We start from the raw sequence: 27,704 nt of genomic DNA, 5'->3' as shown, positions 1-27,704 counted from the left end.
AAGAAATGAAGGAACGCACAAATAAATAGAAGCATATACCATGTTCAAGGATTGAAAGAACTAACATCATCAAAATGTCCATGCTACCCAGAGCAATTTATAGATTCAACACAATCCCTATTAAAATACCAATGACATATTTCACAGAACAAATTGGGAGGGATTGCAATACCTGAGATCAAACTATATTACAAGGCCACTGTAATCAAAACAGTATGATACTGGCATAAGAACAACACATAGATCAATGGAACAGAATAGAGTCCACAAATAATCCTGAGTCACTATGGTTAATTAACATTTGACAAAGGGAGCAGAAGCATAAAATGGAGTAAAAATAGCCTCTTCAACAACTGGGGTTGGAAGATCTGGACAGCTACATGCAAAAAATGAAACTTGACCAAGAACTTACACCATACACAAACATAAACTCAAAGTGGATGAAAGACTTAAATATAAGTTGTGACATCATAAAAGTCCAGAGGAGAACATAGGCAGGAAAATCTCAGATATTCCATGCAGCAATGTTTTCACTGATACGTCCCCTAGAGCACGGGACCTAAGGGAAAGAATAAACAAATGGGACTTCATCAAAATAAAAAGCTTCTGCAAAACTGGAGAAAACATCAGCAAAATGAAAAGGGAACCAACCATATGGGAAAATATATTTTCCAATGATACCTCAGACAAGGGTTTGAACTCCAAAATATGTAAAGAATTCACATGACTCCACTCCAGGAAGACAAACATTCCAATTAAAAAATGGGGCAAAGGACCTGAACAGACACTTCTCCAGCAGGACATACAGAGGGCCCAGAGACATATGAAAGGATGCTCAGCATCCCTAGCCATCAGAGATATGCAAATTAAAACCACAGTGAGATACCCCTTAACACTGGTCAGAATGGCCATCATAAACAAATCAACAAAACAAACCGGCAAGGCTGTAGAGAAAAGGGAACCCTAGTACACTGTTGGTGGGAATGCTGACTGATGCAGCCACTGTGGAAAACAGTACGAATTTCCTCAGAAAACTAAAAATGGAGCTGCCTTTTGAGTCAGCAATTCCAATGCAATTCCTAGCAATTATACCCTAAAAACCCTGAAACATCAATCCAAAAGAACCTATGCACCCCAATGTTCATAGCAGAACAATTTACAATAGCCATGTGCTGGAAGCAACCTAAGTGCCCATCAGTGAATGAGTGGATCAAAGAACTGTGGTACATTTACACAATGGAATACTATGCAGCAGAAAGAAAGAAGGAGCTTCTACCCTTCGCAACAGCATGGATAGAACTGGAGAGCATTATGTGAATAAGTGAAGTAAGCCAGATGGTGAAAGACAAATACCATATGATCTCACCTATAAGCAGAACTCGATCAACAAAACAAACAAGCAAATGACATATAACCAGAGACATTGAAATTAAGAACAAACTGACAGTAACCCGAGGAGAGGGGGGAAAGGGATAAAGGGGAATAGAAGGGCAGGGGTCATGAAGGAACATGTATAAAAGATCCATGGAAAAGCCAAAGGGAGGTAGGAAGGAGGGTATGAGGTTTGGGTGGATGGTGAGGGAGAGAGGGGATTGGGGAAAATAGAGACAACTGTTCTTGAATAACAATTAAAAAATTAAAAAATAAAAAAATAACAACTAGCTCTTTTGGCATGTAGATTTCCAACATGAAGTACATGGAAAGAAGGAAAGATAGACAAAGTTGGATAATTTCCCAGAATCTTCTGACTTTGTCTTCACATGGGGTTTCATTATTTTTTGAAGGAAATTCTAAGAATATCAGAAATGAATTTCTTGAATGTGATAATTAAAACACATTCTAAAGACAAGTGTAACTTAACTTTGGTTGAGTGATACTTCAGATTATTCTCACGTTTGCTGTGCACCTTTAATTCTATAATTGTGGGTTGACTGATATTCAATGACATTGACACCTAAAAAAATAGTTTTCTAAATGGAATACTGAATTGTAGCTCAGTAGTTATTCCTGCACTTTCTTTAAAAATAGTTGTGGGGTCCGACTAAGGGATTAGGGGCTGGGTGGGGCAGGCAGAGCAATGGGGGGAAAATTGGGACAACTGCAATTGAACAACAATAAAAAAAATAGTTGTATCTCCAATAGGAAACCTTAAAAAGTCATGTCTGTTTTTAACCCAGATATGTAAATTAAATCTTTTATTAACCACTAAAATAAAAATTGCATTATGTAAATATGCACAGAGCAAGGTTGTCCCTTATTTAAATCTCTTGCAAACAACATTAACCTGAATTCTCCAATATAAATGTAAGCATGCAAGTCTTTAAAGTTCACTGTATAGATAATTCTTTTATTTTCATTATTGTTTGCATTTATACAATTTCTAATGAAAATTGGTATTGGATAAACATTTTATCAGTGTCTAAACTGTAGTTTCTTAAAAAACCCGAAATATATTATCAATGTATAGGTTGAGGGATTTGGGTTTAAATGTTTGTTCATATTTTATAGTACTAATCTGTAGTAATTATTCAAATATCATTGTGCGGTGACCAATTTGATTTTTATTCAATTATTTATTCACTCAATATTTATAAAGACTTCTAGACACAGGGGAAACATGAAGATAAGATACATTTGTGCCCTTCAATGAATTGTACATTGTTAAGTATTGGTAGAATTTTACTTTGTTTAAATATAAATCTCAGTTTGGATATCAGGCAGTAAAACAGACTAGACAAAAAATACTTTCCTCCTCCTAAGAGCCTGAATAAGTTGCACAATTTTTATTGTTCAAAATATTAGTATGTGAAGCTATACTACTAAGGATTAGACAAAAATGCAGGCATGGATGGATCATTCCAATGGTCACTAACTGTCTCTTTCCAATTTATTTTTCTCTGGACAGAGAAGTGCACTTTATCATTGGAACTTCTTCAGCTGATTTATAGTTGCTGTTCAGTGCAGTGAAGCCACCACCACTGAGCTTTGCTTTTTTAAAAGTGAATATATTATCCTTTGTGGAATAAGGGATAAAGCAAATCTAATGCCAGCATAACCTATATTGTTCACAACTTTTACAAGATGGACACTAAATGTTTCTGCACCTACTTTTTGAGATATTAAATATTACAGGCTACATTAAAATATATCATGATTTCATTACTTAAGGTGGAGGCACCTGTTTAACCAACCCCAAATATCTGGAATGGAATAAGAGTCACAGAAAATTTCTCCTTTGGGTTCTGTAGTTGTGTGATAAATACAATACTTTCGATGAGTCCAGTGTCCTGAAATTAGGTCGGCAAATGAGTACAGACAATTGATTCTCAAGGGTTTTGTATTCAAATACTAATTACTTATACAAGTGTTCAATAAGTACCCTTAAAAAACACATAATAATAGTTCCTGTAATCCCCTCTCCTCAGTATCCCCTCCCCACTCCCCTCTGGCTATTGTTAGTTGTTCCTAACTTCAATGTCTCTGGTTATATTTTGTTTGCTTGTTTCTTTTGTTGATTATGTTCCAGTTAAAGGTGAGATCATATGGTATTTGTCCCTCACCACCTGCCTTATTTCACTTAGCATAAGGCAAGAGGGAGGGGAGAGGTGGGGGAGGGAGGTTGGATTGGCTGGGGTGGGGTGGAGGGATGGGGAGAAAATGCAGACAACTGTAATTGAATAACAATAAAAATTAAAATTTTAATTAAAAATAAAATACAATAAAAATATTAAAAAACACATAATAAAATAACTCAGTAATAAAAAACAGATTCCTTTAATAATTTAGATCTTTTTTGGATATACTTATTGATTATGCTATTACAGTTGTCCCATTTCCACCCCTTCACTCAACTGCATCCTGCCCACCCCCTCCCTCCCACATTTCCCCCCTATAGTTCAGGTCCATGGGTCATACTTATAATTTCTTTGGCTTGTACATTTCCTACACTATTCTTACCCTCCCCCTGTCTATTTTCCACCTATCATTTATGCTATTTATTCTCTGTACCTTTCCACCCTCTCTCCCCCTCCCAATCCCCTATTGATAACCCTCCACGTGATCTCCATTTCTGTGGTTCTGTTTCTGTTCTAGTTGTTTGCTTAGTTTGCTTTTGTTTTGGTTTTAGGTGTGGTTGTTTATAACTGTGAGTTTACTGTCACTTTCACTGTTCATATTTTTTATCTTCTTTTTCTTAGGTAAGTCCCTTTAACATTTCATACAAGAATGACTTGGTGATGATGAACTCCTTTAACTTGAACTTATCTGAGAAGCACTTTATCTTCCTTCCACTCTAAATGATAGCTTTGCTGGATAGAGTAATCTTGGATGTAGGCCCTTGCCTTCCATGACTTGGAATACTTCTTTCCAGTCCCTTCTTGCCTGTAAGGTCTCCTTTGAGAAATTAGCAGACAGTCTTATGGGAACCCCTTTGTAGGTAACTGTGTCCTTTTCTCTTGCTGCTTCTAAGATTCTCTCCTTCTGTTTCATCTTGGCTAATGTAATTATGATGTGCCTTGGGTCCAGTTTCTTTGGGACTCTCTGAGCTTCCTGGACTTCCTGGAAGTCTATTTCCTTTGCCAGACTGGGGAAGTTCTCCTTCACTATTTGTTCAAATAAGTTTTCAATTTTTTGTTCTTCCTCTTCTCCTTCTGGCACCCCTATAATTTGGATGTTGGAACGTTTCAAAATGTCCTGGAGGTTCCTAAGCCTCTCCTCATTTTTCCGAATTCTTGTTTCTTCATTCTTTTCTGGCTGGATGTTTCTTTCTTCCTTCCGGTCCACACCATTAATTTCAGTCTCCATTTCCTTCTCATCACTATTGGTTCCCTGTACATTTTGATTTGTTTCTCTTGGCATAGGCTTCATTTTTTCATCTACTTTTCAAACAAATTCAACCAATTCTGTGAGCGTCTTAATAACCAGTGTTTTGAACTGTGCATCTGATAGGTTGGCTATCTCTTCCTCGCTTAGTTGTATTTTTTCTGGAGCTTTGAAGTGTTCTGTCATTTGGGACATTTTTTTTTTTTTTTGTCTTGGCGTGTCTGTTACTTAAAGGGGCAGAGCCTTAGGTGTTCCCGAGGAGGGGTAACACTGGTTGCTGCACTGTGACGCTGTATGTGGGGGAGGGGCCGAGAGGGAGTAATGGTGCCCACTCCACTCTCCACCGGATTTCAACCACTCTCTCAGCTACCCACAATCAAATTGGGCCCCTCTGGTGCTGGTTCCCGAGTGGGTGGGCTTGTGCACGCCCTAGGCCCCTGTGGGTCTCTCCAACGACCTCTCCTGTGAGGCTGGGAGTCTCTCCTGCTGCTGCCCCAAAACCCACGGGCATTTTCAATCAGAGGTTTGAGGCTTTATTTCCCTGCGCTGGAGCCCTGGATTGCGTGGTCTGCTTCACACCCTGCCGTTCTTTCCGGTTTATCTGTGCGGGAATGTGGGGCTGCGGGGTGCTACCCGCTGCTCTGCCTGCCCATTCTCCGTCACTCTGAGTTCGGCCCTCTTGGTTTATCTGTGCACGAATGCGGGGCCACAGGGTCTGCTAGTGGTCAGATTGCCTGCCCCTTTTGTCCCACACTCAGCCAGTCTCGGTCCTGCCACTGCAACTCAAGTCCTCTCCGCCCCGGCTGCCCTTCTCCGCCCCTCCTACTGGTCTGGATGTATGTTTCTTTTTTATCTACTTGGTGTCAGACTTCCTTGCCGTTTGATTTTCTGTCAGTTCTGGTTGTGCGAGGAGGCGCAGTGTGTCTACCTACGCCACCATCTTGGTTCTCCCAATAATTTAGATCTTATACCTTGTAAAAGAGCTTTTCTGCCCACTTTTTAAATTTGATTACGGCTTCTGTTTCACTAGCTGGCCAAAACAGCCAGTTTTTAAAAATGTGAATTAAATAAACTGTTTATTTGTTTTGGTTGAATAATGCTAAATATCTGGGTATTATTAATAATTACAATGTAATTGATTGTCATTTGACTGATATAAGTAGTCCATTCAGTGAAAATGAATTCACATGTTCTCTGTCATATGAACAAAATATCTTCTCTTATCTTTCTTGAAGCAAGTAAACATAGTTTTACAGGGTGTCAAAGTAGAAACAAAGGAAAGTAGATGTGAATGTAAATAAATTCAAAAAGAAGACACAGATCACTTCCAGAGTAGATGGAGGCAGAGGTAGATATACTTTCCTCCTTGCACAACCAATAGAAGGACAAGAACATATTTGGAAGCAAAAAACATCCAGAATTGTGAGAAAATGGAATTGTATATAAGTCCGACAACCAAGGAGTTAAAGAAGAAACATTCATTCAGACTGGTAGGAGGGGTGGAAATAATTCATGCAAGGCATTGGTTGAAGGACTGGGAGGGCAAGGCACTGGTTGGCAGATCAGAATGGTTAAGGTGGCAGCTGGTGGAAACCCAGGGTTCCAGTGTGGGGAAATAAAGCCTCAAAACCTCTGACTGTAAAAACCAGTGGGCGTTGCAGTGGTGGGAGAAACTTCCAGCCTCACAGAATTCATTGGAGAGACCCACAGGATCCTAGAATGTCACAAACCCACCCACCTAGAAATCACCAGAAGGGCTCAACTTGCTTGTGGGTAGTGGAGGAGGTGACTGCCAAGAGCTGAGCAAATGGTATTGTTCCCTCTCAGATCCCTTTCCCACATATAGTAGCACAACACAGAGACTGGTTTGCTCTCCCCTGGCAAATACCTAAAGCTCTGCCCCTTACAATGTAACAGCTGCACCAAGACTAAAAAATATGGCCCAGATGAAAGAATAGATCAAAGCTCCAAAAATAGAACTAAGCAATGAAGAGATAGCCAACCTATCAGATGCAGAGTTCAAAACACCAATAAATAGGATGCTCACAGAAATGATTGAATATCATTGCAAAATTGAGGAAAAACTGAAGGTTATGCAAAGTGAAATGAAGAGAAATGTACAGGGAACCAACAGTGAAGAGGAAACCAGGAATCAAATCAGTAATTTGGAGCAGAAGGAAAAAATAAACATTCAACCAGAAAAGAATGAAGAAACAAGAATTCAAAAAATGAGGAGAGGCTTAGGAACCTCCAGAACAACTTTAAACATTCCAACATCGAAATCATAGGGGTGCCAGAAAGAGAAGAGGAAAAGCAAAAAATTAAGAAAATAATGAAGGAGAACTTCCCCAACCTGGCGAAGGGAACAGACTTCCAGGAAGTCCAGGAATCTCAGAGTCCCAAAGAAATTGGAGTCAAGGAAGCACACACCAAGACACATCATAATTACATTACCCAAGATTAAAGAGAAGGAAAGAATCTGAAAAGCAGCAAGAAAAAAGGAGACAGCTACATACAAACGAGTTCCCATAAAATTATCAGCTGATTTCTCCAAATAAACCTTATAGGCAAGAAGGGGCTAGAAAGAAGTATTCACAGTCATGAAAGGCAAGGACCTACATCCAGGATTACTGTATCCAGCAAAGCTATCATTTAGAATGAAAGGGTAGATAAAGTGCTTCCCAGATAAGGTCAAGTTAAAGGAGTTCATCATCACCAAGCCCTTGTTATATGAAATGTTAAAGGGACTTATCTAAGAAAAAGAAGATGATCAAAAATATGAACACTAAAATGACAGCAAACTAACAACTATTAACAACTGAACTTAAACAAATACAAAAACAAAAACAAACTAAGCAAACAACTAGAACAGGAACAGAATCACAATATGGGAGATCACATGGGGGTTATTGGTGGGGAGGAGGAGAATGGAGAATGTGGGAAAAGGTACAGGGAACAAGATGCATAAATGGCAGGTACAAAATAGACAGAGGGGGGTTAAGAATAGTATAGGAAATGGAGAAGCCAAAGAACTTATATATATGACCCATGGACATAAAGTAAGGTGGGGGAATGCGGGCAGGAAGGGTCATGCAGGGTGGAGGGGAATAAAGGGGGGGAATGGGAAAACTGTAATAGCATAATCAATAAAATATATTTTTTAAAATTTAAGAAAATAAAATAACAAAAAAAGAAAACAGAAAGCTCTGGATCAAAAGTAGGTTATTGGCATTATAATTGTTAAGGCCCCATGTATGACTCATCAGTGTTCATGTGTACCAAGTAGGATTATATCTTCAAGTTAATTGGGGGTAGACAGGGAGTTTAAGCATCATTCTCATAAAGACCTTCTGGTTCAGAGTTTTAGCTGCTAGAGCAGGGATAGTAGTAGTCCAGGCCAGGATCTGACTTCTATTAGTTTTCTGCCCTTGGTATGATTAGCTAGAATAATAGGGAAGTATTATGTCATCTTATTTAATGAACTAATATATTTATAAATCAGTTTAGTTGCAGGTTATATAATAGCTGAGATACTCTAAAAACAAACCACAAAAAAAAAAAAAAGAAAAGAAAAGAAAACAGGACACATTTCCAATGATACAATTTCAGTGAATAGTATGGCTTCAGAGAACACTCCAGTGTTTTAAGAAATAAGGTAAAAAAACTTAATTCTATCTTTTGCCTTCTATCTTAATGATTTTTCCCTAAAAGACAATACCTCTCTGAAGTGATCATTTAATATATGAGTACAGTATGATTCAAATGACGTAATGCAGCCCACATTCTATGTGGAAATGTGTCTCTGTGTGAGTCTTTCATTTAGTGGGATCTCTTAGATATTCGAATGACAGCACCAAGAGCAGCTGACTAAAGATTGATGAGGACAGTGAGAACTGCTAGAGGAATGGAAATTAACTACATGGTGTTAGATATGTGTATACTTTAACATGCACACAAATATCATGGAAGATTGTCCATTTTACTAACTTTCCTTGCAAAGGTTGGGTGCAAGAATAAATGTGTGTATAATATGCAATGAAAAAAATTACAGTACTCCCTGAAGTGAATGGTAGGAATAGTCAATGTAATTTTTATAACATGAAACAAACATGAGGATACATTTTTGAAACTATTATATAAGTAATGAGAAATATTTGCTATTTTCTTATTTGGTATTCATCTGAAGATCATTTTGGGTAAAATGTATCTAGTGTAGAAATCAAGGTTAAGCTATGTATATACATTGTGTTGTTTACACATACAAGTCCTTTGTATGAGGGATCTACTTTTTAGTTTTTTGAAGCTCTAATATCAACAAAGTAGAATTACAGGTACTGATAATGGAAAGAAGAGAACGTGTCAGCAGCTGACAGCTCCTCACACCCAGTTTAAAATGTTGATGAGTTATAGAGAAAGAACCACTGTAGTCAACCAAAGTGTGCTCACTGCTATATATCCAGATGAAAGTGAACAAAGCAGTGAGATATTTAGATATTTTATCTAGCACACACCAGGTTCCATTGATTCCCTCTTTATAGCATTAATTTGGAGAAACAGGACTGACTAATATCGGTTTCAGGATAAACATTTTACATCATTTTTTACTGTTTGTCCTCTGTTTTTGGAACATGATTTGAACTTGTGTAATAAAAAGACTATTTTGAGCCTTGGCTAGTGTGGCTCCATGGATTGAGTGCCAGCCTGCGAATGAAAGGGTCGCCAATTCGATTCCCAGTCAGGGCACATGTCTGGGTTGCAGGCCAAGTCCCCAAAAGGGGGTGTGTTAGAAGCAATCATGCATTGATGTTTCTCTTCCTCTCTTTCTCCTTCCCTTCCTCTCTCTCTCAAAATAAATATGTAAATAAATCCTTAAAAAAGACTATTTTGAAAATATCAAAATATTTAATTGAATCATTATATTATCATCTGTATCATACGTATTATTTTAAAATGTATTCATACAACTTGAGGATCTAGTGATAAATTAGCTCTTAGAATTTTTATTTTAAGTAACTGATGACAAGAAATTTTGTTGATTTTTAGATAAATATAATTAAATTTAATCCCCCCACCATATCCAACACGTTTAAAGATATTGCTTCTGTTATGATATCACTGTACAAAAAACATATGCAAGACTTACAACTTAAGGGATTTTCACCTCCAGTTATTTTTCCTGACAGATAAGCCAACCGATTTTAATGTCAAGGACTGTGTATTGATGATATCAACCTACTCCAAATGTACAAATACATGGTAGAAAAACATCTAGGTTTTCCCAAATACATTTATGTTTATATTATGTAGATCAAAGATCTGAATGATTAGCTGATTTTTTAACTTTTCTTCAGATTTCATGGGTGATGCAAAATAACTACATACATTTTAAAAAAGAATATTGACTAAAGATTCATTAATATTATAATACAGTATTCTAGTTCTAAGTTTTACTCACTTATCAGGAGTACAAAGGTCAAGAATCATTTCCTGGACATTAATTCTAATTTCAGAAGGGTTTGTATTTGGAAGTTTAATTTTAACCTGAAAGAGAAAATGAGAAGAAAATGTTGTTGTCTTGAAGAACATTTAATTTGGAGAGTATAAGAAAATATGGGGAAATGAGAACTAATATTCATTAAGTGCCAACTATGTGCCAGGCTACGCCCTTTCCTCATAACAATCCTGAATAGCAGGGATCATTACCTACATTTTACAGATGGAGAAACTGAAATACAGGGAAGTTTAATGAGTGACCCAATAGTTTGTAATTTGACTAAGATCTATCTGACTGCAAAGCTATACAGAAATACTTCAGTTACTTGCCTGTAACCTTCATTGTCTGAAGGTGCATTCCAGTGCACCTGCTCAAGTTGAAGACCTTCAGCTGCCTTTATATCAGTGGGCCCTTTGTATATAAAAAAGTTTAGTTTTTATGTTAGGTATGGGTGGATGATGCCATCTTGTAGTCTCCTGGTATAAGCTCCCATACCACATTTCCTAGAGAAATATAGGGGTCCAGAAAGGTTGTTATATAAGAGAAATAAGAATATGACCTTTCCACATAAAATGGGAATATTTATTAGTTTGGTAAGATTTCACTTGAAAATGACTCATTTCAATTAACACATGCCCCAGAAATTACACTCCTGGATATATACCCCAGAGCATTAAAAGCATGTGTTCAAACAAAAACATGCACTTAATGTTTTTGTTCACAGCAGCAGTATTCACAATGACCAAAAGAGAAAACCACCCAAATGCATATAAACTGGTGAATGGATAATCCAAATGTGGTATATCCATATAATGGAATATTATTCAGCCATAAAAAGGAATTAAGTACTGTTACGAGGATGAACCTTGAAATCATTAAACTAAGAGAAAGAAGCCAGGCACAAAAAAAGCCACCTATTATAGGATTTTTATGTGAAATATCCAAAATAGGCAAATCCATAGAGACTGAAAACAGATGGGTGGTTGCAAGAGGCTGGGGAGAAAGAAAAGAGGAGTGACTTTTAAATGAGTATGGACTTCCTTTGGGCTGATGACCGTGCTCTGGAATTATATATTGGTGATGGTTACACAACGTTGTGAATGTACTAAATTCCACTAGTTTTTATGTAATATGAACATTTTTATATATACTATAATAGTTTATATATAATATAATAGGCAAATTTTATATTACGTGCATTTTATCATAATACAAGGTCTCATCCCTCTAATTTAATTAATTTTTTGATAGAAGTTGATTATTTATGTATCTGTTTATGTATCTGACATGTCATGACATATGGTTTACAAAAACAAAGAAAAACAACATAAGCTTAAGATAAATTATGAAGCCCTATTTAAAATGAGCTGAAAGACTTGAAATAGTGGACATCTAGTAATTTCAGAGCTAGAATGGCAAGGATGAAAAGCTAAAGATTTTGAGGGCAATGCATATCAAATAACTAATGGGAAACATGGAGTTCCCTATAAAAAGCTTAAAGAAGGCAATAGTATTTTTGCAATATAAACTATGTATTCATACATGTCTGTGAGTTACAGCTTACTTTATTAAATGTGTATATATAAATATAAGTAAATAGAGCTACAGGGGTCCTACTATCTAAATATATCCTATCTTTCTCACAGGAGATCTACTAGCCCCATCCTCCAGACTCCCCATTCCTCCTCCCCTGCTGAGCTCAGGCTCGTGGCAGAATCTTGGACAGACTGAGATGTGTGGCTCTAGGATGGGGGCCGTTTTTCCTTCACATGTCCAACTGGAACACAGCCCTATATTCATATGGCCAAATCTTGGTCTGTTTGGGCTTGATAAACTCTGCTGGCCTCACAGTGATGCGTCCCTGAGAGCCTGCCTGATCACAAAAGTCTGTAGCACCCAGTGAGTGGCAGCTAGATTTGGTACACTTGGGGACATTTGCTGCATGGCTTCAGACCCAGTATGGGAACTGAGTTTGAACCTGTATCAATCTAGTGAACACTATTCACCCTTACATGGTGACTCATTGAGACCTACCTCATGAAAGTTGAGTACTGCAAGAGGCTCTTTCAGTGACTAAGGTTATCAAGCAACGGGCAGATAGAGGCATCCAGAGGCAGATCTCAGGGTACCTTCGAACTTTTGCTGACCCTCCTCTGCCCCTGGGCCCAGTGATAATAAAAACTGCCCTTTGTGCAGAGCTTGGTCCTTCCTGCACACAACTAGGCCCAGCAGAGGCTGCCACAAACTGTGGAACATTTTGTAGCTCCAAACAGGTTGCCAGGGCCAATCACAGGCAAATTCAGATACTGGCCAGCACCAGAGTCTCTCCATCAAGAGGCTCCAGAACAAATACAACCAGTGGCCAACTTCAGTCAACATTAGAGCAGGATCCAATTAGCTTCACAAGTGGCACATCCAAAGGAAGATCATGGCAGGCACCAGACCCTGCTGAGGTGAATTCTGCTTCACAAGGTCAGCACCTGCACAGCAGCTCATACACTGTGGTTTTGGTTGATGCTCACAGTCAGCCAGCCTGAGGGTCAGCCCCATACATGAATGGGGAAATAGCAATTAAGACTTGATTACAATAGAAGGACCCATATAACCTACACAAGGGACATTCCTGGAACACCAAGATTAGGTGATCAAGAAGACTACACCACTGGGTCCCACAGGATTCCTACTATATAAGGTCACCCTACCAAGACTAGGAGTTATAGAAGATCTAACTAATATGTAGAAACAAACATAAAGGGGCAGCCAACATGGTGAGACAAAGAAATAGGTCCCAAATGAAAGAACAGGATAAATATCCAGAAAAAGAGCTAAATGAAATGGAGGTGAGTAATTTACCAGATATAAAGTTAAAAAAATTGTTATAAGGATGCTCAAGTAACTTAGTAAGAAAATAATGAAGGAGAACTTTCCCAATGTGACAAAGGAAATAGACTTCCAGGAAGTCAAGGAAGCCCAGAGAGTCCCTAAGAAGTAGGACCAAAGGAGGAACACACCAAGACACATCATAATTAAATTACCCAAGATTAAAGATATGGAGAGAATCTTAAAAGCAGCAAGAGAAAAGGACACAGTTACCTACAAAGGAGTTCCCATAAGACTGTCAGCTGATTTTTCAAAAGAAACCTTACAGGCAAGAAGGGGTTGGCAAGAAGTATTCAAAGTCATGAAAGGCAAGGACCTACATCAAAGATTACTCTATCCAGCAAAGTTATCATTTAGAATGGAAGGGCAGAAAAAAGTGCTTCCCAGATAAGGTCAAGTTAAAGGAGTATATCACCACCAAGCCCTTATTATATGAAATGTTAAAGGAATTTATCTAAGAAAAGGAAGATCAAAACTATGAACACTAAAATGACAACAAACTCACAACTATCAACAAGTGAACCTAAAACAAAACAGAAACAAACTACGTGAACAACTAGAACAGGCACAGAATCACAGAAATGGAGATCACATGGAGGGTTATCAGTGAGGAGTGGGAGGAGGAAGAATGGGGGAATAGGTACAGGGAATAAGAAGCATAATTGGTAGGCACAAAGTAGACAGTGGGAGGTTAAGAATAGAGAAACCAAATGGAGAAGCCAAAGAACTTATATATATGACCCATGGACATGAACTAAGAGGGTGATGGTGAAGGGACAGAGTGTACAGGATGGAGGGGGGTTACTGTCAATGAGGTTCAGGAAAATACCACATGGCAGCTGATGGTGATTGGAGGAACTGTGTGAGACCCCAAAGGTGCCTACTTTGAAGGTAACTGAGGCATCATTGTCCTATGTACAATGTTTCTTTTATCTTGTAACTTCTTCAACAAATGTCTCTATTTTTCATGTTACATGGCTAGATATCTTCTGGACAGATTTTGTGTGCCTGTGTCCTATGGTTAATATTTTCATTAAACAAAGAATCACCTTCTAATTTGTGTTTTGAAAGTTTAAATGTTCAAATTAGAGATACCTTAAGTCAGGGGTGTCAAACTAATTTTCACCGGTGGCCATATCAGCCTTGCAGTTACCTTCAAAGGACCAAATATAATTTTAGGACTGTATAAATGTAACTATTCCTTAACAGTTAAGTGACAGCTTGGCACTGCCGCTGGGTAGAAACAAGGTGTGGGGCTGGATAAAACAAGGTGGAGGGCTGGATTTGGCCCACAGGATTTGTGTTTGCCACCTGTGCCTTAAGTGAAAGAAATTAAAGGTTTCTCAAGAGGTAATTATAGGCACTCTACCTCAAAGTAAATGAGTGTTTTATTGGACAAAGATCCATTTTTATTGTAATCACATTCAGATCTGACAGTTGAATTGAGGTGTTCTTTAGTTGCAGGATGACTCATGTCTCCTGGACCAAGAGATACAAATATTTGTTCTTTAGTCAGAAATGTGTAGATATTTCAACAGAAAATATTACTTCCTCAGGGTTGAAATGACATTTGAAGGAGGAAAAATTTTATGACTTCTTTGAAATGTAGATATAGCTTTTGAGTAGAATTTCAAAGTGGTTCTTGAAATAACTTGCAACTCTAGTGAAGGGTAATTCAGAAACGACTAATTTTTCCTTTTAAGGAAATAAAAATAGTGTCCTAAAATGGCTTCAGAGGCAGGATAGAATAGGGAACAAATTAAGTGGAATGGTACATAATAATATAAGAATGAAGGTTGAATGAAGAATCTTAATAGAAAAAAATCCTCCTGAACTATAAATAAAACTTCTTTAGAGATACTTTTAATAAACACCTTAAAATAGACATAATTATTTATTGATTTCTAACTGATTGTACGCAAGACCTGACTTGTTCAACATTAGTAAATATAGTATGTCACTGACCATGCAAAGTATTGATGTTTGTTTCTGTATAAAGGATGTAAATTGAATTCACTTCAAAGAATAAATTATTTTAATAGGCAAACTAAGAAAAACTGCTAAAAATTTCACTGGGAAACTTGTAAACTTTTGGGAGCTCAAACTTTGGAGTCAAACTTGGTTGTGAATTCTGGTTCTGTCACTTTTATTTATTATTAGTCACATATTGTTATATAGCAAAACAAATTCCAACCTCACACCCAATTTATGACTCAAAACAGCAATAAATATTTGTTGTTTCACATTTTCCATGGATTAGGAATTGGGGAGTGTCTTAGCTAGGTAGTTCTGACTTAGGATCTATCATGAGGTTGTTGTAGTCAAGATACTGGTTATTGCTGCAGACAACTGAAGGCTTTATTGGGGCTAACAGTTCTGCATCCAGGATGGCTCACTCACATGGCTGTGGGTAGGAGGCTTTAGTCTCCATAAGGCTTAGGGCTGCTTGAATGTCCATATGACACCACAACAGTTTTCTCCCCAGAGTTAATGATCCAAAAATGCAAGGCAGAAGCAATGCCTTTTAAAACATAGCCTCAGAAATTATATCCTTTTTCCCCTGTACTATCCCATTGGTTATTCAGGGCAGTTGTATTCAATGTGAGAGGGGACTACACAAAGGGAAGAATATCAGGAGGTGATAATATTTGAGGGCTATCTTGTAGGGTGGCTACCACAGCATCCACCACTAACTTTAGTTCAAACCTCTGTCTTCTGGTCTTGTGAATAACAAGTAACAGGAAAAAAAGTCTACTAATTTAAGGTCTGTGAGATCCTGTCTTCTCACTTTCATTTTGTCTTCAGGCAATTAGTCAAAATTACTCACTTAGTCTCTCTCTGTCTCTGGGAATTCACTTTGGGAATTTCCTGGAAATAGGTAAAGATAAGTCAAATTGCTTAGAAGTTAATTTTCATGGTCCTTCATTTATTCTCCTCTATGTGCTATAATGGACCTGGCTTAATATACCAAAGCTTTTGGGAGAGCTTTCATTAATGTGGGATTATCATTTTGAGTTTTAAATTCCCTCTTTCTTATCTTCTTTTTATGATAGATTTATATGACAAGATGGTTCTTGAAAAGATCATATTCCTATAATCTGAAAGTGTTCGATACAGACTCCCCAGCTCCTCAGATAAGTGTCTGTGATCATATGTATCGTAACATGTTTCAAAATTGAAATGAGAAGCTTAAATAGCAAGTATTCTAAAGAGTTCATCCATTCTAGGTTTCCTCTTGAACTGTCACTTCCTGACTACTAGAACAAAAGAATAAATGAAGAATATCTTATATGTAATTTGGCCAGTCTATGCTGTTTACTGAAATTTCAGTGAAGCTTAAGATATACAAAAAGGTTTGGACTGACATTTTGGAAGATATTCTTATTTAATTTATGGGTTCTATATAGTTCACCCCCAATCACTCATAACCTCACCACCACTAACTGTCTTGAGACTTCCAGAACTAAAGTTATTATATTTTTATTTTTGTCAATAAACACAAGAAGCCTCAGATTCCCATGTCCTTCTTTATCACCTAATAATTACCATCTGGATCTTCATAGCTCCTATTTTGTTTCCATGTTCTACTCCTTGGATTAAACCCTCTGGAACACACAGTACATCATCTCTTATCTCATAAGCTTCTTTGAATATTCTCTTCAACTTCTTAGTTTTATTGAAATCTAGATCTCCCTTCATGACACTGCATCCCTTATAGCCTTCTCAATTGGTGCCTGTTTTATTTTCTCCCACCCCCCTTATATCACTGGGTCTGAGCCTTTCCTCCAGCTTTTTAAAATAAATCTCATGTCTTCACACTATACCATCAATCACTCTCCTTGCTGCAATTATCTATAATTCCTGGGTCACACCCTCACCCTACGTTTTCTAATACTTCTTTGTTCACTATTGATATTTTTAACATTAACTTCTGTCTTAAATCTTCATGATTTAAATATCTACTTAGATAACCTTTCCAACATCTTAGCCTTACTTCTTCATCTCCTTCTAGTCTTTGCACAAACATTGCCTTCTCAGTGACAGTCCCTGACCACACTATTTAAAATTGCTACCATAACCAACCCTAGTACTCCCTATCACTTCCCGTTGTTCTTTTCCCTTCTATAGAATTTATCACTTTCCAATGTACAATCAAGTTTATGCATTTCTTTTGTTCATTTCTCTCTCCCACTAGAAGGTATGCTCTGTGAGGGCAGTAATCCTTGTTTTTTGTTTCCTAGAGTATCTTCAGTAGTCAGACTGCCACATTGTAGGCACTCAAAAAATACTGTTGTATAAATGAATGAATACAAGGATAGTTAAATATTAAGAAATATACCATAATTTACCAATAGATTGATTCAAGGACGGTTCAATATTAAGAAATTTATCATAACTTACCAATAGATCAAAACTAAAAAATCACATGATTTCCACAAATGTTAAGAAGGCACTTGATCAAATTCATCATCTATTCTTGCTTATGACTCAATAATATCAGAATAGATAAATAGTTCCATAACACACAATGTAAAATTCGGCATCAGGCTGAATGAGGAAACACTAGAAACATTCTCATTAAAGTGAGAAACACACATCATCCGGATATCAGAAGATGGCGGCAAGATAGGTGGGAGCAGAGACCACTTCGCCTCGGCACCAGTGAAACGCCTAGCTGATCTGAGGAACAGAGCGAACAGCCAATGGTATTCCAGCATATATGAAGATCAAAGACCAAAGAGAGAGGACATTGAAAAATTAGAGGGTAAGAAGAGTGCTTAAGGACAATAAGGTCCCTGGAAACGGCACCGGGACCAGGGTGGCTGAACCCCCCGCGGGGGTCAGGGTCTGCTGCAGGATTCTTGGGAGAGAACCAGGCTGGGCTGTGTGAGAGGCCAGGTGCTTGTTTGGACCAGGGGAGCTTGAATAGCAGGAATTTCTTGAAAAAAAAAAAGAGAAAATAGAGGCACTCAGCGGCTGTTTAGAGAACTCTCCACAACAGCCATGGCCTCTTGGGTCCCTACCCCTCAGCCCCTGTACGGTGAACACTGGATAAGCAGCCCCAGCACACACCTGAAGACAGGTTGGAGCGAACCCAGTTCAGCAGACTGGGCACCCACACCTGAAACCCTGGGTGGGTGAGCACCCTGATCAACAGCCTGGCTGCCCACAGACAACCACACCTGAAGCACCAGGTCTGAACAACTCCCACCTAGCCCCTGCGCACAGAGCCCTGCAGGGCCTACTCACTCTCTAGGAGGAAGGCAGAATGCCCAGCAGAGGGGAGCTGCAGGGCTAGAGGAGACTGCAGTCCCCAGAAAGACTTGACGCAGTAGGGGGCTGAACTACCCTGAAGGAGCACCAAGAGCCTCTGGCATCTAAGACAGCAAAGAGCAAGAAGGTGGAGTGTGAGTTGCCCCTAATTGGTGCACCATAAGGACAGCACAAATGGTGAAATAAAGGCCTACAGGGGAGGAGAAGGACCCCGAGGAACTGGACTGGAGGCTGGACAACAGCGAAGAATGTGGCTCAGGAAGGGAGAAAAGTGAAACCAATCCCTCCAACCACCCCCTCCCGTTTCACAGACAGAAAGACCAGCAGAACTAAACTGACCAGTTTAAAGCCAGCAGAAGACTTTTTTTTTTCCTCCTTTCCCTCTGAATTCCTTCTTCCTTTCTGTACTTTGTTCTTTTTTTATTCCTTCTTCCTTCTATCCTTTACCATTTTTATTCTTTCTTCCTGCCTTCTTTTATTTATTCTTTTCTTTTAATTTTTGTTAAAATTCCTTCTTATATTGCCTCTGATCTTTATTCTTTCCATCCTTCCTTCCTTCCAATCTTTTTCTATTCCTTTTTCCTTCCTTCCCTTCTCCTTTTTTTCCCTCTTTCTCCTTTTCCCACAGGTGAGACAATAAAACTTGGAGCGCTGAAAAGACCAGAGTTAGACCCTGTTAGACCCATAAACATCAGATCAAGACCACTGAGCTCAGGAGATTAAGGAGACTGCACCAATGAATCCCACTGGCATTCTATCATAGAAATTCATACCATAAACACAGGGAGTCAGAACAGATCAATTTAAGAAGAATAGGCTAACAAGAACAGCCTCACAAACAATGGCAAGACAAAGAAACAATCCCCAAAAGAAAGGAAAGGAGGAAGCCTCAGAAAGAATATTAAATGAAATAGAGCAAAGTCAACTATCAGATACTGAGTTCAAAGCAATGGTTATCAGTAAGCTCACTGAGCACACGTAGAACTACCAGAAACTACAGGGAAACTACAATGAACTCACTGCAAACTATATCAAAATGAGAAAGGAAATAGAAACTATCAACAGGGGCCAAGAGGAAATGAAGAATACAATTTCTGAATTGAAGAACACAGTAGAAGGAATCAAAAGCAGACTTCATGAAGCAGACGATTGGATCAGCGAGCTGGAGGACAAAGTAGAAAAAAACACCCAGAAAGAGCAAGAAAAGGAAAAGAGGATCAGAAAGAATGAAGAGGGATTAAGGGAAATGCAGGATAACATGAAACGTAACAATATCCGTATAATAGGAATACCAGAAGGAGAAGAAGAAGAGCAAGGGGTAGAAAACCTGTTTGGAAAAGTAATGATGGAAAATTTCCCTAATCTGAGGAGAGAAAAAGTCACCCAAATCCAGGAAACACAGAAAGTCCCAAGCAAGAGGAACTGAAAGAGGCCCACTGCAAGACACATAATAATTAAAATGGCAAATTTCCAAGACAAAGACAGGATCTTAAAGGCATCAAGGGAGAAACAGGAAGTAACATACAAGGGAGCCCCAAAAGGTTAGCAACTGAATTCTCAATGGAAATGCTCCAAGCCAGAAGAGAATGGCAAAAAATATTCCAAGTAATGAAAACCAAGGGCCTGCAACCAAGGCTACTTTACCCAGCAAGGCTCTCAATCAAGACAGAGGCCAGCAAAAGAAGTCAGACAAAAAAAGACTTAAAGAATACACCTCCACCAAAACAGCTCTGCAAGAGATGCTAAAGGGACTGCTTTAAGGAAAGGAAGGAAAAGAGAAAGAGAGAGGAACACAGCTATGAAAACATGGCAATGAATAAGTACCTATCAATAATAACCTTAAATGTAAATGGATTAAATGCTCCAATCAAAAGACATAGAATAGTTGAATGGATAAGAAAGCATGACCCACACATATGCTCCCTACAAGAGACCCACCTCAGGACAAAAGACCTACACAAACTGAAAGTGAAGGGTTGTAAACAAATTTTCCAAACAAACAAACAGGAAAAAAATCAGGGGTAGCAATACTCATATCAGACAAAATAGACTTCCAAAGAAGGGCCATAAAGAGAGACCCAGAAGGTCACTTCATAACACTCAAAGGAAGAATCCAGCAAGAATACATAAACATTGTAAATATATATGTACCCGATGTAGTAGCACCCAACTCCATAAAGAAAATCTTGCAGGACTTCAAGAAAGATATTGACAGCAACACAATTATAGTAGGGGACGTTAACACCCTGCTGTCAAAAATGGACAGATTTTCCAAACAAAGTATAAACAAGGATATTGTGTCACTTAACAATACCCTAGATGAAATGGACTTAACTGATATATATAGAGCTTTTCATCCCACACAAGCAAAATACACATTCTTTTCAAGTGTACATGGAATATTTTCAAAGATAGACCACAACATAGGACACAAAGTAAGCCTCAACAAATTCAAGAAAATTGAAGTCATATCAAGCACTTTCTCTCACCACAAGGGACGGAAACTAGAAAACAACCCCAAAGGAAAAAACCCAAAACACTCAAAATCATGGAGACTGAATAGCATGCTATTAAATAATGAATGGGTCAAGAACGAGATTAGGGAAGAAATCAAAAAGTTTCTGTAAACAAATAAAAATGAACTCACAACAACCCAAAACCTATGGGACACAACAAATGCAGTCCTGAGAGGGAAGTTCCTAGCAATACAGGCCTATCTTAAAATCATAGAAACATTTCAAAGAACCAACCTAACCCTATGCCTAAAAGAAATGGAGGACCAACAACAAAGACAGTCCAGAGCAAGTAGAAGGAAGGAAATAACCAATATCAGAGCAGAGTTAAATGACATAGAGACTAAAAGCACAATTCCAAGGATCAATGAATCCAGGAGCTGGTTCTTTGAAAAGATAAACAAAATTGACAAGCCTTTAAGTAGGCTTATCAAGAAAAAAAGAGAGAGTATCCAAATAATCACATTGAGAAATGAAAGAGGAGAGATTACAACTGATAGCACAGAAATAAAAAGGATTGTAAGAAATTACTTCGAAGAACTGTATGCCAAGAAATTTGAAAACCTAGGTGAAATGGACACATTTCTAGAAAAATATAATCTTCCAAAACTGAATGAAGAAGAAGCAGAAAACCTGAACAGACCAATAACAGCAGAGGAAATTGAAGCAGTCATCAAAAAACTCCCAACACACAAAAGCCCTGGACCAGATGGCTTCACAGGAGAATTCTACAAAGCATTTGAGGAACAGCTAACCCCTATCCTTCACAGACTATTCGAAAAAATCGAAACTGATGGAAGACTCCCAAACTCTCTTTATGAAGCCAGCATCATCCTAATCCCAAAACCAGGTAAAGACACAACGAAGAAAGAAAACTTCAGGCCAATATCTCTGATGAACATAGACGCTAAAATTCTCAACAAAATATTGGCAAACTGCTTCCAGCAATACATTAAAAAGATCATACACCATGACCAAGTGGGATTCATCCCAGGGATGCAAGGATGGTACAATATTCGCAAATCAATAAACATAATACATCACATCAACAACAGCAAGGACAAAAATCACATGATCATATCAATAGATGCGGAAAAAGCATTTGATAAGATACAGCACCCATTTCTGATAAAAACACTCAGCAAAGTGGGAAGAGAGGGAGCATTTCTCAACATAATAAAGGCCATATATGAGAGACCTACAGCCAACATCATACTCAATGGACAAAAACTTAGAGCTTTCCCAGTAAGATCAGGAACAAGACAAGGATGCCCTCTCTCACCACTCCTACTCAACATAGTATTGGAAGTCCTAGACACAGCAATCAGACAAGAAAAAGAAAGAAAAGGCATCCAAATTAGAAAGGAGGAAATGAAACTGTCACTATTTACAGATGACATGATAATGTACATGGAAAATCCTATAGACTCCATGAAAAAACTACTTGACCTAATAAATGAGTTTGGCAAAACAACTGGATACAAAGTCAATACTAAGAAATCAAAGGCATTCCTGTACACCAACAATGAAACTGCAGAAACAGAAATCAGGAAAAAAATCCCATTTGATATAGCAACAAGAAAAATCAAGTACCTAGGAATCAACCTAAACAAGGAGGTAAAAGACCTGTACTCAGAAAACTACACAACACTGAAGAAAGAAATGAAGGAAGACACAATCAATTGGAAGCATGTCCCATGTTCATCATTGGAAGAATTAACATCATCAAAATGGTTATACTACCCAAAGCGATTTATAGATTCATTGCAATTCCTATTAACATACCCATGACATATTTCACAGATATAGAACAAACATTTCAGAAATTTATATGGAACCATAAACGACCCCGAATAGCTGCAGCAATTTTGAGATAGAAGAACAAAGCAGGAAGGATCACAATACCTGATATCAAACTGTATTACAAGGCCACTGTAATCAAAGCAACCTGGTACTGGCATAAAACCAGGCCCATAGACCAATGGAATAGAAGAGAGAGCTCAGAAATAAACCCAAGACTTTACGGTCAATTAATATTTTACAAAGGAGGCAGGAGCATAAAATGGAGCACAAATAGCCTCTTCAACAAATGGTGTTGGGAGATCTGGACAGCTACATGCAAAACAATGAAACTCGATCACCTACTTATGCCATACACAAAAATAAATTCCAGGTGTGTAAAAGACTTAAATATAAGTCGTTACACCATTAAAGTCCTAGAGGAAAACATTGGCAGGAAAATCTCAGACATTCCACGCAGCAACATCCTCACAGACATGTCACCTCACGCAAGGGACATAAAGAAAAGAATGAACAAAAATGGACCTCATTAAAATAAAAATCTTCTGCATTGCTAAAGAAAACAGCATTAAAATAAGAAGAGAACCAACAGTATGGGAAAACATATTTGCCAATGATACCTCAGCCAGGACCTGATCTCCAAAATATATAAAGAACTCACAGGACTCTACTCCAGGAAGACAAACAACCCAATTAAAAAATGGGCAAAGGACTTAAACAGACACTTCTCCAAGGAAGACATACAGAGGGCCCAGAGACATATGAAAAGATGCTCAGCATCACTAGCCATCAGAGAGATGCAAATTAAATCCACAATGAGGTACCATCTCACACCGGTCAGAGTGGCCAACATAAAGAAATCAACAAACAAATGTTGGAGAGGATGCAAAGAAAAGGGAACCCTAGTGCACTGTTGGTGGGAATGCAAGACTGGTGAGGCCACTGTGGAAAACAGTATGGAATTTCATCAGAAAACTAAAAATGGAACTGCCCTTTGACTCAGCAATTCTACTGCTGGGATTATACCCTTAGAAACCTGAAACACCAATTGAAAAGAACCTATGCACCCCAATGTTCATAGCAGCACAATTTACAATAGCCAAGTACTGGAAGCATCCTAGGTGCCCATCAGCAAATGAGTGGATTCAAAAACTATGGTATATTTACACAGTGGAATTCTATGCAGGAGAGAGAAAGACGGACCTTATATCCTTTGCAACAGCATGGATGGATCTGGAGAGCATTATGCTAAGTTAAATATGTCAGGCAGTGAGGGACAAATACAGTATGATCTCACCTTTAACTGGAACATAATCAACAGAAGAAAAAATCAAACAAAATATAACCAGAGACATTGAAGTTAAGAACAATCTAACAATAGCCAGAGGGGAGTGGGGAGGGGACAGTGAGTAGAGGGGATTACAGGAACTACTATAAAGGACACATGGACAAAATCAAGGGGGAGGGTCGAGGTGGGGGAGAGAAATGCATTGGGCAGTGGTGGGGTGGATTGATGGGGAGAAAAGGCATACAACTGTAATTGAATAACAATACAAATTTTTTAAAGAGTGAGAAACACAAAATTATAGCCAGTAGTTACCACTATTATGTAATGTAGTTATGACGGCACTAACTGATGCATTTAAACAAGAAAGAAATATGAGGTAAAATCATCATTTTTCTTAGGGAATAACATTGAGAATAGAATGAACAGCAAGGAATCTGGAAATAATCTGACATATTGAATGATCACAAAGAAAGCCAGGATAGCTAGAGCATAATGAAGAAGAAAAAAAAATGTGGCATTGGATGAAAATGAAAAAATAGGTAGGAGTTGGATCATATAGGGCCTCATACATCAAGAAAAGGAGTTTGGATTTGTTCTAAGTGCGATGGGAAGCCATTGTGGGTTCTGAGCAAAAAAACTGTCTGTGAACACTGTGGAAAGTTTGCCAGGAAACAAGAGTAGAAGGAGGGACAAAAGTCAGGAGGGAATCATAATGGTCCAGGTGAGAGGTGATGGTGGTTTGGAACATGGTGGTAGTTCTGGTGGTAATAAAAATTAGATGGATTTAGAATATATTTTGAAAATAGAGCTACAAGACTTGCTGATCGATTGTATATAAGGTAGAAAGGGAAGAGAAATTAGGAATGATTTAGGTTTTTAGCTTCTACAATTTAGGTGAATGTTGTTGCCATTTCCTGAGATAAGGAAGATCAATGAGAGAGAGTTTTGGGGAAAACAATTAAGTGTTTAGAGATTATCATGTTAAGTAAAATAAGATAGTCAGAGAAAGACAAATGCCATATGATCTCACTTATATGTGGAAGCTAATGAACAAAATAGAAACAGAGGCATGGACACATGGAACAGACTGACAGCTGTCAGATGGGAGGGGGAGGGGGTATTGGATGAAGGAAGGTGAAGATATTAGCCAAAGAACATACATGCATAATTCACAGACATGGACAACAGTGTAGTGATGGCAAGAGGGAAGGGGGTCAGGGGCTTAGTGGAGGTGGGTAAGGGTGGGGAATGTGGACATTTGTAATAGTGTTAACAATAAAAATAAAGAAAAAAAGAGTTCTGTTTTGGACATTAGGTTTGAGTAGCCTATTAAACAAGTGTAAGAGGTCAAGTCTAGAGAGATAAATAGTATTTAAAGACAGGTGTGTAGATAGAAAGATAATGGAGAAAAAAGACAGAGGTATTTTTCAGACACCTAGAGAACTTCAGGCACAAGTGGAAGAGCCAGTGATTTGCGACCAAAAGCAATGAGGAATGCCCAGGGATTTTGGAAGCAAACCAGGAGAGAGTTGGTTCATTAAAGAGAAAAAGGTGTTTCAAGAAGGGAGTAATCAACAGTGTGTAATATTGCTGAGTGGTCACCGTTATACCTTTAATCTCTCTTTTCTAATTTCGTGAAGGACAACTGTTCATTTTTCAGGACTGCCCCTCTTGTTGAAGGATTTAGAGCATCCCTGGCCTTTGAGTACTAAATGTGAATAACATCCTATAATTAAAAATGCCTCCAGCCATTTCTAGAAGTCCTTTAGGAGCCCATACCATTATTACTTTTTTACTATCTTCTCAGTAGCTTTAGTGACACACAGTAGGCACTCAATAAATATTACCCGAGTGAATAAATTGATCCTTGTCATCAACTGATGAGCATTCTTAAGTCTTTCCTATCCTAAACACAAACACACATATGTCCAACCTTTTGCCGTCTCTGGGCCACACTGGAAGAAGAGTTGTTTGGGACCACACATTAAATACACAAACACTAACGAAAACTGATGAGCAAAAAAAGGGTTTTTTAAATTAATTAATTAATTTTTATTCAGTTATAATTGTCTGCATTTTCTCCCCATCCCTCCACCCCACCCCAGCCAGTCCCACCTCCCTCCCCCACCTCTTTCCTCCCCCTTGATTTTGTCCTTGTGTCCTTTATAGTATCTCCTATAGACCCCTCTCCCCAATAAACAACCCAATTAAAAATGGGCAAAAAAAGGGTTTTAAGTAAGTTTATAATTTTGTGTTGGACTACATTCATAGCCATTCTGGGCTGCATGTGTCTTGTGGGCTGTGGGTTGAACATCCCTGCTTAAATCCTGTCTCCTTTCAACAAGCATATCCTCTTTTTTCTATTTTCCCCTGCTAAACTTCCTTAAAGAACAATCTATATTTGCTGCCTTTGCATCCTAACTTCCCATTCACTCCTCATCTTCCTTCAATCCAGTGTTGGTCCCTATGACACCACTGAGGCTGCTCTCATCATCAAAAGACTTCTTCAATGACAGATCTAAAATTCCCTAATCCTGCTTTACTTCTCCACAGCAGTAGCTACTATTATGGTTTCCCTCATCTCTGTATATTCTTCTCAGCTTCTCTTCCTTTATCCATTCTTCATATGTTGGTATTTTCTAGGGCCAACATGTGAATCTGCTTGGATTCACATATTTATGTCGGTTGTGGTTCAGGGATTCTGGATCATTTGATTCAGATATTTTGATGAAACCTCCTCAAAATGACAACATCAAAATGTATTAAAATTACTTATTTTTTATTACCAAGTAATATGTATAAAACATTTCATTCCTGACCTTAAGAAGCCCATCTCCTGCCAGCATCTCTCTCTCTCTCTCTCTCTCTCTCTCTCCATATACATATATACACATACACATACACATATATGATATTTTTATCATTATGGGGACTTATTTTCAGCTCTACTAATATATTAAGTCTATACACATAGATTAACTTTTAAGGACTATTCCTCTACCCTTATTATGAGAGTATGTTATGATATTAACTACAAATGTATGTATATTACTGAGGTAACTATTAGAAATTTAATTGAGGGTTTACTGTGTGGGCTGATGATAAGGAATTTTATGTATTACATCCCAAATTTCCTTCTCCTTGCCACACAGTCTGATATATAACCAATCAAATCAGGTTAGCATAATCAGAAAGCCTCAAAAAAAGTGTCCATCCTATAGAATTTTAAATGGAAAAGAGAATCCATTCCATTATCAATAAGCCGAATGTATTTATTTATTAAAAGTAAAGAAATATGACTGCTCTATACAGTATTTGAGAAGCAGGCCATTGAAGAAGGAAGTGAATTCTCAGGATGGTAGACATTTTACTCAGAATGACTGATAGCATTTTCTGAGGTGAATATGTGAGATAAACATGTGACTCCTGATTGTGGCTGGCAGATGGTGACAGACTCTTATCCCATTCTTAACTCTCACTCCATTCTCAATGTGATTTATAGATAGAGTAAGGTTCATATCTCAGTGAGGAGGTGACGATGAAAAATAAAAACCCAGCTTAATGACTTGTTTCTTAGGTCACATCAAAGTGTCCCCTAATCAATATGGATCCATTAAAGTAGGAGCACCAAAAG

At 38.1% G+C, this 27,704-nt stretch overlaps 1 protein-coding gene across 1 annotated transcript in view; it reads right to left on the bottom strand.

The window, feature by feature from the left end:
- Window positions 1-27,704, bottom strand: part of DNAAF6 (dynein axonemal assembly factor 6) — a 74,348-nt gene that overhangs the window by 10,178 nt on the left and 36,466 nt on the right. Inside the window, exon 6 of the mRNA XM_024551574.3 lies at window positions 10,277-10,362. Coding sequence (XP_024407342.1) covers window positions 10,277-10,362 — 86 coding nt within the window. The remainder of the gene's footprint in view (window positions 1-10,276; window positions 10,363-27,704) is intronic.

The sequence above is a fragment of the Desmodus rotundus genome, chromosome X (genome assembly GCF_022682495.2).
Source record: "Desmodus rotundus isolate HL8 chromosome X, HLdesRot8A.1, whole genome shotgun sequence".
Lineage (NCBI taxonomy): Eukaryota > Metazoa > Chordata > Mammalia > Chiroptera > Phyllostomidae > Desmodus > Desmodus rotundus.
The sequence above is the reverse complement of the archived record's forward strand: the minus strand, read 5'-3'. Positions and strand labels throughout refer to the sequence as shown.